The sequence below is a fragment of the Eumetopias jubatus genome, unplaced genomic scaffold, assembly GCF_037043125.1.
Source record: "Eumetopias jubatus isolate StellerSeaLion01/CBP00866 unplaced genomic scaffold, mEumJub1_p1.0 scaffold_16, whole genome shotgun sequence".
NCBI classification, from domain to species: Eukaryota; Metazoa; Chordata; class Mammalia; order Carnivora; family Otariidae; genus Eumetopias; species Eumetopias jubatus.
Window position 1 is genome coordinate 27,104,478 of NW_028274822.1, and position 12,450 is coordinate 27,116,927.

Below are 12,450 nucleotides of genomic sequence, written 5' to 3' on the forward strand. Positions count from 1 at the left end.
GCTCCCTCCTCAGCAGGCAGTCTGCTTCTCCCTCTACCCCTCCCCCTGTTTGTGCATTCTCTCTCTCTCTCTCTCTCTCTCTCTCTCTCTCTCAAATAAATAAAATCTAGAAAAAAAGAAAAGAAAGATGTAGTCTCCATGTGGAGTCTCCAGCCTCTCATCTCAAGAGACTTCTCATTCTGACAAGTGAGTTCACAAGCCAGAGCCAAGAGGATCCAGTAGGAAAGTCTACAGCAATCGGTTCAGTTTATGCCCTACTGATATTTGGGTTAAAAGCATCATCTCTTTATAATAAAGAGTAAAAATTATTTCTAATTACTATAGTACCAACAACAAAGATATATTCCCATTACTCTTTCCAGCAAATATATTATCAATAATTGATTTTTTAAAAATGGAAGATTGTTTCCAGCACAGTGAAGAACTCTAGGATATCCAGAAATCTCTTGTTATAAAGTCCCTTTAAAAATGATGAATAATAGGAAACACTTTTTGAATACACAATAATGAGCCCACAAAGAAGCAGGGCCAAAATTCTTGAGGACTAAAAATGAAGAGGAAGCAACACTGAGCTGTTGAAGTTGAAGCTGTGGCTGACTTGGGGTGTTTGCCTCGTAGTTACAAAAAGGTTTGGATCTGAAAGTTTACATGTGGGATAGCATAAAAGGCCTTGGGCCCATTCAAGATGGGAGGTGGAGTCAAGGCCCATTACATAAAACAACCAGAGGGCACATCCTCTATGAAAGGATGGGTTAGAAAAATACACCCACTACCAAGGAAGGAACAGGAAATCTGTCTGTCTTGCACTTTGGGGTAGGAAAAAGTCTTCCTTCGTGATTCAGCACTACAGACCTACTCTCATTGGCATGATCAGAGAAACCTTAAGCTGAGGATTAGCTTAAAGTGGTCTAAAGCTTGACACGGTCAAATATAAATTTTCTCTGGAAGGGCACATGCAAGACTCACAGATGGAGTCCCCTTCATTAAATGGAAGCTCACCATCTAAAATTACAAGACCTATAACAAACCACCATGAATGAAAGCAGGAGAAACTAACAGACTCCACTGACCTAGAATATAAAATCATTGTGTTTAAGATGTATAATAGATAAAAAGGGAATCAGAAGAGAAGAGACTTTCACTTTTGGCCAAGATGGAACAGCCCACCCTCTTAGAATTAAAAATCCCTGGACATAATACAGCGAACGAATACTGGGAAACACTGAAGGGTGGGAAGGAGGAGGAGAGGTTAGGCACCTCGGGACTCGAGAGATGATGTGACGGTGGCTTCTCTGGGTTTTCTTTTTGCTTCTCATATATCCCCAGTGGGTACTAGAGACGCATAGGCCCCAAAACTGCTAACATGCACAGGCAAAAGCCCATTCTCTTTATCCGAAGGACTATGAAAACCTTTTTGATAATACTTGCCCTACTCCAGCCAAACACTAAAGAAAAAAACTGCTTCCCACCTAAGAGTATCTGTGGGGCTGAGCTGGGAGCTGAGCCGCGGTGGGAGGAGCATGATCCACCAGGCTGATGCTATATTAAAACCCTCAAGAAAAAAGAAAAGGAAAATCAAATAAATTATGGCCTATCCATACAGTGGAATTTTGTATGGAATTGGGTAGATTTTCAAACTTGTCCACAATATATGGAGTGAAAGAAAAAAAAAAAAAACAGGCCATATAAGAAAATAATACGCATCCATAGGATGATCACATTTTTTATCATGTGTGTCTGTGTGTGTGTGTGTGTGTCTAAGCTACACACACACAAGACTCTGGGAAGATTTATATCAGCTACAGGGGACCGTTCACTTTCAAGCAATACCAAAGCATATACTGTATTTTTAATGAACATGTATTACTTTTCTACATAGCCGAAACAGTAAAACTATTCCTTCTTTGGGGGGAAAAATTACCATGGAAAGGTACACAGGCAACAAATGATAATTAACCCATTTTCGCCAGGAGGTATATACAAAGAGGCTAATACCTGTGTCACAGTGATAAAATTGTAAGTACTTTTCTCTAGCTCTCAAATTTCCCATAAAACAGTTACATTTCATAGTTTGTAAAATTTGGTTCTAAAATTACAGTTCACAAGTCAACCTGCACCATTAAGAAGAAAGAGTAATGCTACAGTAGGGCCAGGTTGAAAGAGATTTATGTCTGACGGAACCAAGCAAATGGAGTAAGATATGAACGGGACAAGGGCAAGATTACTACTAGCAACCTCTTGCTCAGCCAGTCCTGTGCCTTCCCCACTGCACGTACCCAGTCCTGCACCACACCCTTCTTTCCTGGTTTTGTGTTTTTTTTTTTTTATTTTTTTATTGTTATGTTAATCACCATATATTACATCATTAGTTTTTGGTGCAGTGTTCCATGATTCATTGTTTGTTCATAACACCCAGTGCTCCATGCAGAACGTGCCCTCCTCAATACCCATCACCAGGCTAACCCATCCCCCTACCCCCCTCCCCTCTAGAACCCTCAGTTTGTTTTTCAGAGTCCATCATCTCTCATGGTTCGTCTCCCCCTCTGACATACTCCCCTTTTCTTCCTCTCCTGTTATCTTTTTTCTTTTTTCTTAAAATATGTTGCGTTATTTGTTTCAGAAGTACAGATCTGATTCAACAGTCTTGCACAATTCACAGCGCTCACCGTAGCACATACCCTCCCCAATGTCTATCACCCAGCCACCCCATCCCTCCCACCCCCAACCACTCCAGTAACACTCAGTTTGTTTCCTGAGATTAAGAATTCCTCATATCAGTGAGGTCATGTGATACATGTCTTTCTCTGATTGACTTATTTCACTCAGCATAACACCCTCCAGTTCCATCCACATCGTTGCAAATGGCAAGATCTCATTCCTTTTGATGGCTGCATAATATTCCATCGTGTTCATGTGGAGGATCACGGACTCAATATTGTTGCTTGGGATAGTGACATTATGTATGGACAGAAGCAATTTCAAGCAAAACAGTTTGACCACTGGTAAGCACAAAAATAGAGTGAACAATAAAAAGCCTGCAAGCATGACTGAATGCAATTGCAGTGAAAAAGATGCAATCATCAGATCAGAGTGAGTTCATGCAAACCACTGTTTCCCAAAGCATTCTCAAATGGAACACTGGTCTTGTGAAATGCTCCTTGAGGACAGGATTCTGGGGTCAAATAAGTATGGAAAGTACCTCTTTCTCTTAGCTTCACATAATAACATCTTAAAGGCACCGAGAAGTCCTGTCCTGGGGAAAATCCAGTTGAACTGTCTTCAATTCAGTATCTCTTGAACTTACTAGGTCACTAGATTCTATCCTTCGGATAATCCTTACTGACCTATGGCAGACCATTCTCAGATAAACGTTGATCTAGAGGGTGATGATAGCCAAGGCATGAGGCTTTTCCCTGGAGCCCAGGAAATGCACAGAGAAATTGTGGAAAGAACTGGGGTTATGTGTGCTGAGCTCTTCAATCCCATGCACACAGTTTCATAGAAATATCACACCAGAGAGGAGATAGCTCATACAGGAAGAAGTCAGTTTACATAGGTAAATTCTTGCACGTTCCCAGTGCAATAATCTTCTGGATCTTATGCTTCCTTCTGAATATTAGGATTGGGATTTGTTTGTTTTTAATCCAAAGTTTGGTCGTACTTAGTGTCTGATTTTTAAGAAGGATAGTGAACTTTCTAGCCCTTCTGCAATAGTTAATAAGAGATGAGTTTCCTCATGCTCCACACATAAAATTTTCACACCTATTTGTACAAACTACCATCCAATTCAAGAGACATCTAAGGATGGCATTTGCCTTAATGGCCCTGTTCAGTATTTTGTTTCCCTCTGGACTCTTAGGCGTGAGTTTGTGCATACTTAACAATTGAGGTGGGTCAAATTAGCCCTAATTGTGCTCACTAAACATTTCTTACATGGCTGTTATTTTAATGATAATATTACAAATGCAACATTTGTTATTCTCCTCATTGCTTATTTACACAGTAAATGACACAGCCACGCTGTTACTTCTTGCTTCCTTCCAGTCATCTCTGTGATACTATAGATGAGGGAAGGTGCTCCTTGGTAGAGAGGCTTCACTGCTGAGAAGGGAAAACTGACCAACCCTTTGAGACAGAATGGACTCCCCCTCAGGGAAGATGGTAAATTAACAAGTAGTAAACGATAGCCTTGTGCCCTGAAAGAAGCTGTAGGGGAGAACTACCACTAACCAACCATGAAGAATCTCTTTGGGGATTTTAAGATTGGGTTTTTATATAGTTTGGTATGATTTAGTTATTTCCCCCAGAAGGACTGTCTGCTTTAATCAGATAAGTTTGTTCCCTCATGTAAGACACTGAAGCCAAGAGAAAGGTCTGTTCCAATAGCCTCAATAAGAACACGGTATCTCCTCATAGATGGACTTGGGCAGTATGTAGCCAGGGGCTTAAAAACCATCCATGTCCTTTTTATACAGTAATCCTACTTCCAGAAATCTGTCCTCAAGAAAAAAACCCAAATTTTGGTCAAAGATTTTTATTCAAGGAAGTTCATTTCAGTGTTATTTATAATAGAGAAAAGTTGGGAGCATCATATATGTTCAACAGGAAAGGAATGATTAACTAAATTGTGGCATATTCACATGTGGGAATTTTGGACAGCCATTACAAAATCCAATTTTCAAGGATTATTTAATGACTTTGGAAATGTTCTCACTATAAAGTTAAGTAATGAAAGCAGGACACTAGTGGGAATACAAAATGTACAACCTCTATGGAGGGAAATTTGGCAATCTCTACTATAATTTCATGCCCATTAACCCTTTGACCCAGCAGTTCTATTTCCAGGAACCTATCCCAAAGATACACTGGCAAATACACAAAGTGATATATGCGCACCATTATTCATTACAACATTATTCATAATAGCAAGAGTAGGAATAACCCAAATGCCCATCATCAGGTGATTGGGATAGATTATCATATGCTGCACAAAATGGAACATACACAGCTATAAAGGGAGTAAAAACTTTCTGCTCAGAATATTTTGTTAAGAAAAAAAATCAAGATACAGAACAATTTATATAATATGCCACCTTTTGTGTAAGTTAACCAAATTCAATTATTTTGGGGGGTTTAAAAGAAAACCCCTTGAGAGATCATCTGTGGGGCATGTGACAGTTTGTTTCTATATAATGTCTGTCACTTACTTCTGTTCAGTGAGTCTCAACTAGGGATGATTTTACCCCCGCCCCCCCCCCCACCACCACCCGCAGGGAACATTTGGCAATGTCTGAAAGCAAATTTTGGTTGTTACAATGGAGGTTTGTGTGTGTGTGTGTGTCTAAGCTACACAAGACTCTGGGAAGATTTATATTTGCCAGGGTACAGTTACAGGGGACCGTTCACTTTCAGTGAGGTATCTAGTGACGAAAGGCCAGGGATGCTACTCAGCACCATACAATGCCCAGGACAGCCCCCGCAAAGCATTATCTGGCCCAAAATGTCAGTAGTGCTGAAGTTAAGAAATCCTGAATTAGCACTTCCATCTCAGGCCAGGTGTGTACCATCTTCCTCATCAAAATATTGCTGTCATGAGAGTATTGGTATTATTACTGAGAAACTCTCTTCCATACACAAATACAAAATATATCTACATATTAGGATTAAGTGATTATTAATTATATTAATGTTAAGAACTAAGATTTTCACAATCAGAGAAAAGGTACAAACATAATCAAATAATTTAAAGCTCTTGTAATCTTAAATTTGGATGGAAAATACTAGTATGAAGTCATTATTTGCTTCTTTTTAAAACTATGTATTTCCCTAGTTCTGCCCAATCAAAAGGCCAAGAAGCAATGAAAACCCAGTTAGCAAGGAGCACCCCTGTAAGACTGCGATCTCTAAATATTATTTTTCCCACTAAAGGATACAATGAGCACAATCCAGACAGTTTAGATGTATTACAGGACAGTCTCCCTGACAATCAAGTCAATGGCAAGTGGGGAAAAAGAGAGAGGAGGTATGTTCTAGATTAAAGGAGACTTAAGGGAAAAACCAATTACAAACTTCAAACCTTGTTTGGATACCAGTTCAGTAAATTAATTGTAAAAAGACATCTTGGAGCAATCTGGGAAATCTGAATGTAAATTGGGTATTAGATGATATGGAGGAATTACTGTTAATTTTGTTGGGGGTGGTAATGGCATTGTACAGTAATGGAAGAAAATGTCCTTTTTTTAAAAGATGTATACTGAGGCATATTGTGAGAGGTGACATGACGATAGGGACAGGACAGTCTGGGATATACTTTAAGGTCCTGCAGCAAAACGAGGGAGGGGGCAGGAATAGATTAAATCAGTTGGGCAAGGGCCACCTGGGTGGCTCAGTCGGCTAAGCGTCTGCCCTCGGCTCAGGTTGTGATCTCAGGGTCCTGGGATCAAACCCCATGTCAGGCTCCCTGCTCAGTGGGGAGCCTGCTTCTCCCTCTCCCTCTGTGCACGCTCTCTCTCTCAAATTAATAAAATCTTTAAAAATCAATAAATCAGTTGGGCAAGATGTTAGTTACTGAAACTGGGAAATGGTGGGTGCTTTTTCCTCTTCTTTAGTGTCTGTTTGGAATTTTTCATAGTAAGAAGTTTTTCTAGAGCCCAGCACTGCTCAAGGGTGGGTCAGAAAGAACATATTGATTCCAAGGTACATTGTAACGATGCAGGCAAAGCTCAAAAGCATTGTGCGTATTTGTCATTTACCGTGATGAGGGGCAATTCTTTTGGAAAAGACTTCTAAGCTTTAATATTTGATTGATTGCCTTTTTTTTTCTTCTCTGATCATTTTATTTGGGGTTTACCAAAAACTGATCACCTAGGGGAAATTGTGGCAGCACAGTAACTTCCTCAACAAAGTCCTAGGTATTCACTGGGAGTAGAAGGTTTTCTGTTCCTGTAGAAAATGTGTCGGTCCCCCCAGGGTGTACAGACGTTCCCAGAGCCATGCACAGACCCTCTCCAGCTGACTCCCACATCACCTGGGAGGGGAGTAAAGTGCTTATGATCAACCCTATTTCAAATGGATGAAGCAATGGAGATTCTTTCTCTGAGGGATTTCACAGTCACATTTAAATGACAGTTCTCTGCTTGGACGTCACTTTAATATTTGTATATAAATACCTCTATCATGAACACATAAATGCTGATCACCTTACACATTAGTGAAGTCTTATAAATTTGAGGGAAGGTGGAACCAGGTTGAAATTAGGAATATATTTAAAATAACAGATTACATGTGAACATCACCATCTCTTTTCAGTGACTTCTTTGGGAGCCTAGATGACCAGCAAGAGAAACGACAGAAGAGTTTCTCTTTCGTCTTTGCATGTGGAAACAGAAATGGATGGGGTAGGGGGGACAGTGGGGGGTTAGGGTGACAAGTCCCAGCTCTGTTGCAGATTTGCTATGGACTTTGGGTGGATTGACCTTCCTTGTCCTTGGTCCCTGTCTGCAAATGGGAAAAAACAGCACTCCCTTATCTGTCTCCTGTCTTCACCTGCAGCTCAAAAGAAATAATGTATGTGAAAATATTCTTGGAACTATAAAGGGATTATAATTATTTTTTTTAAATATACTCTCCAAATAGATACTGTTTTTCCCTAGTCAACCTCTCTTATTTCCCAATTCCACTTCTAGAATTGTTCTTAAACCACTCTGGGATACAATTTAAATAAAAGACTCTGAGAGTAGATTATATTTTCAATTAGAGATTATTTAGCTTCCTATTTACTATGCAACATTAAAGATTCTCCTCCTAATTTAAAAAAAAGTTTGATTTTAATACTGTTAAAGTATAAACATATTATTTCTGGAATATTCCTTGAATCCTGCCTGAACACTTTGGCATTTTATAGTTCTCTGCCAAAGCCCTGCTCAAATATAGTAAATAATTTGACTTGAAACTCAAAATGTCCATTTTATTTTTTGAAAGATTTTATTTATTTATTTAAAAGAGAGAGAAGGAAAGAGAACACAAGCAGGGAGAAGGGCAGAGGGAGAAGGAGAAACAGACTCCCCTCTGAACATGGAGCCTGAGGTGGGGCTCAACATGGGGCTCAATCCCAGGACCCTGAGATCATGACCTGAGCTAAAGTCAGACACTTAACCAACTGAGCCACCCAGGTGCCCCAAAATGTCCATTTTAAATATTGTTAGTGGTAGGCCTGGCCTATGTTCCTTCTATTAAGGCAGATTCTTTCATGGTACAGATAGCAAGGACTAAGGACTTGACCAGGAAAGACTTCCGATTAATTCCCCAGGGCTGGAACCAAACAATGAGCCTTTGCCCAAAACGGTCAACACAATGTCTTCATCCGTACTCAGTGGCTCATGAAAATGTATTCAAGGGGCACCTGGGTAGCTCAGTCAGTTAAGCATTAGACTCTATTTTGGCTCAGGTCATGGTCTCCAAGTTATGGGATCAACCCCCACATAGGGCTCTGCGCTCAGCAGGGAGTCTGCTTGAGATTCTCTCTTTCCATCTTTCTCTGCCCCTCTAGGGCATTTGCTCTCAAATAAATAAATCTTTTTTAAAAATGTATTCAAAATGTAACAAGATCTCTTACCATGGCAGGTTAGAGGCTGCTAAGACAAACACGAGATCTTCTGAGCGAGCCAGCCCATCCATTTGCACCAGTAACTCTGTCTTCATCCGAAGGCTTCCTTCATGCTCTCCCCTACAGAGAGACACAGAGGTGAGATTCTCCCAAGACGTGGAGCCTTTGCTTCCAGGACAAGAGTAGCATTCACATCAATGACTCGGTGCCTGTAGAACAGGTTCCCTGCCTCATTCTAAGGAGCCACTTGTACTAGAGTTGGAGGAAACAAGCAGTTTGGTACTATTTTCACATAGAGGGTGATAGAAAGGAAGTAAATGAACATAATGACGATATTGAAAAGAAAACCAAAGGCTGGCAGTGAACTAGAAAACAGCTGAAAAGTAGACAGTAGCCCTGATGGACTTACTGCAGCCGGGCTATGTCAACCTGCAGTACTGTTTGCCCTTGGTGAAAACGGTGTAATTGAGAAGAATCCTTTCATTTCTGTAGCGGGCATAAAAGTACTTTTATACACAGCATTTCTTTTAGTATAACTTGTGGATATAATCTATTGAAGAAGAGAGATGAGCTACTACAATGAATCTATTTCATTCTCTTCTAATAAGAACCAAGATAATGACATGGAAAGTATGCTTTCCTCACACAGCAGATTGAGGCTGTCTTCTGTGCAAATTCACCTTCTGAGCCCCACCTCCACCACGGCCAAAGACCCTCCCAACAAGAAGGATCTCACTACAGGACCTAACAATCTAAATTGGCTCTAAATACTGACTACATTAGCAGGTTCTCCTTCCTCTTCACTTGTACAGATTGAAGTAAAAGGACAAAAAATGCATTTCTTGGACCGCACGCCATTCAGCCTCTCATCTCTGCATGTGTATGGTGGCAGCATCGATTAGGTATGTGTTTTTTCAAGAACTGTGCCACTCACTATCAAACTACCTTTCTTAAGAGAAAGGAGAGTCTCACAGTAGAGTTGTATATTTATTTGGCATTTACTCATAATTTTTCTCTTAACATCATATGACCCACGAAGTCTTCAGAGCACCTGCCCTTATTCCCTGACCCTTTGAAGACTCTACTTTTAGGGTCCAAGTTCCAGACAAGGAAGCTGACGTTCAGCTTCCCCTTGGGAGCACACACAAGGATAGTTGATGAAGTTCCCAAATTAGCACATTCAAAGCTGTGGGGAAACCTGGGAGTGGAGATGGACAGAGCAAATGAAGCACAAGTGCACAGGTCACTATGGTAAGGCAGCCAGGTGGGCCAGGTCTTTGCAGGTGAGATGAGCACTAGAGTGATCTGCCTGATGGGTGCCCAGCTGGGTGCCTGTGCACTGTTCTGCTCCCATCAGGTCCTGAATAGAAAGACAAGGTGTCCCAGCGTGGGGCTGACTAGCACCCATTAAGCCATGGCAATTTTCCCATTTAAGTCAATGCCATCAATGCCATGCCTCTTGGGTGCATCTTAATGGTTGCTTTGCTGTTAGGAAAATGATTTCCAATAAGTAAAATTTCATAAATTATATTGTAGTTATATATCCAAGAAGCTAAATATTTGCCTCTTATTACTACTAGTTCTGCCTTGATAATGGACCATTAGAGGCCATTAATAAATGCAGCTGTGTTGAGATTGCCCAGAGACATGTTTTTCCAAGCCAGGTTTAGTAAAAAGTTTCAAAGAAGAATACTTCTGACTAAGACAGAAAGACTTTCTTAAAACACACACACACACACACACACACAGAAGGCTCACTGCAGTCTGAGATGTGTTCTTTCCTGCTGGGGACATTAGTGGACACTTAATCTTTAGAGATGACATATTTGACATATTTAAAATCAGGCTGAGCCACAACCTGATGTCACAGAGAAGTGGTGGCTTCCCTGGCCTCACACACCTTGTCGAGGGCTGCCTCTCGGGACTTGGCCTTTGCAGCCCCATTCCCCGCAGGCAGCCCCTCTGGCTCCAGAGGAGGTGGTCACAGACAGCTATTTTGAGCCAGCAAGACCGTTATGGCAGCCTGGGATCATGGGGCTGGGTGATCTTCAGGCCTGAAAACCACTCTGTGGGGAAAGGGGGAAGGGAGGATGACATTTCCTCCGGTTATAAAAACTCCTTAAATCAGCTACTCAGTTAACAGGATCTAATTTAAAGACCTTTCCATGTGTCTGCAGAAAATTTGTGGGCTTATTAATAGGCTCATTCTGCTGGTAAATGTCGATGGGCTTCCGACCATCAAACACACTTACAAGAGGGGAGAAGTGATGACCAAAAAAAAAAAAAAAAACCCTGTCTGTTACCCAGGAGCCGTGCCTCTCTGACTCATCACTGACTCCAGCTCGTCCAGGAAGATGGTGGAGGGGGCGTGATAGCGGGCAAGTTCAAATAACACCTGGGTGGGAGAAAAGCAACCACATATTCAAATTCATATACTTAAGTTTAAGTTCACTGATGCTCCCAGAGATTAAAAGCTTAGGATGGCTGTAACATTAAGCATTTATGCTGCACTCTGTTCTTTCACAATAACTTTATAATCATTGCAATTATTTCTCCTTAGCACAACCCCATGGATGGTCCAATTATTTCCACTTATCACTTGATAAAATTGGAGACAGAGAGAGTTAATGGTAAGCTCAAGGTTACTAATCATAAATGGGAGAGCTTAAGATAAAACTCAGTTCCTGAGCTTCTAGTCAGTTAGTTAGCCCCTGAGACTCCCTGCCAATCATATGTTCCATATGGACACAAAAGCCTTGGAATGTTTAAACTCATTTGTTGATTTTCCCTTAACCTTTAGGGACAATGAAAGTTATTCTTAGAAGGAAGGGTTGTAGGGAGAGGATACAGTTCCAGTCATGGGTAACAAGGCTGAAGAATGTTGCCCCTTTCTACTCCCCATATCACTCCTTGGGGCCCCCATTCCACTCCAAACACTGTTGTTTGGTAGGCTCAGGTACTCGAAGGCAATTCCCAATTGAATAAAATGTTCCATTCCAAAATAAAATATTATAGACTGAACAAGAACAGGAAAGCAGCCAGCAAAAGAACAGACATATAAAAACAAAATAAAGAGCTCTAAAGGGAGATGTGGTGGTGATGAAAAGAGTATAAAAAACTAAACCTTTCTTTTTTTTAACCTTGAAACTGATCTCTTGAGCACCATATGTAATTCTTCACTGGTTGATCAGAGAAAGCAGTAGAGATTTAGAAAAGAATAGAAGTTCTTTAATAGGCATAGGGGATTTGTTCTCCATGTCACTTAACACTAGCAAAGCATCACAGAACAAATAAGAGGAGAAGAGCCCAGAAAAGGCCAGATTGCAGTTTTCGTGAGTAGTGGCAGGTTATCCCTTACAGGTCTCCCTGTCACTGAGTGGGAAATTCCTCACCTTCACCACTGCATGCACGTATGGTACATCCATGCTCATCCTCAAGTATTTTCCTTTCACAGAATCCTATTTCATTCAGCCGAGACAACTGGCTCAGCCTAATGAACTGAGAGAACAGTATCAATGCTGGGACACACATCACAAATGCCTTTTAGACACAATAGAGACCCTCTCATTAGAAGCCAGTAACTTGTTTTCCTTATCACAAAAAAAGCCCAGATATAACTGATACTAAGGATGATTACAATAGCAGCAATCTTCCCAATGAAAAGTAGAATATCAGAACTCTTTAATAGAACCACACATGTTTTTAAGGTGCTCCCTAAGGTGCAGAGAGACCAAGAGGCTCTACAAGACCAAACATCCAGTTGGAAGGAGAACCACATCTGGAGCCTATGTCTCCATATTGACCACGCCACTGCTCTTTCCAGTGCCAGAGAATATATAGAATTC

General features: G+C 40.9%; 1 protein-coding gene across 1 annotated transcript in view; it reads right to left on the reverse strand.

Annotated features, from left to right (window-relative positions):
- Positions 1-12,450, reverse strand: part of KATNAL2 (katanin catalytic subunit A1 like 2) — a 37,879-nt gene that overhangs the window by 6,993 nt on the left and 18,436 nt on the right. Inside the window, exons 10-11 of the mRNA XM_028098346.2 lie at positions 10,909-11,000; positions 8,615-8,725 (exon numbers count right to left, since the gene is read on the reverse strand). Coding sequence (XP_027954147.1) covers positions 8,615-8,725; positions 10,909-11,000 — 203 coding nt within the window. The remainder of the gene's footprint in view (positions 1-8,614; positions 8,726-10,908; positions 11,001-12,450) is intronic.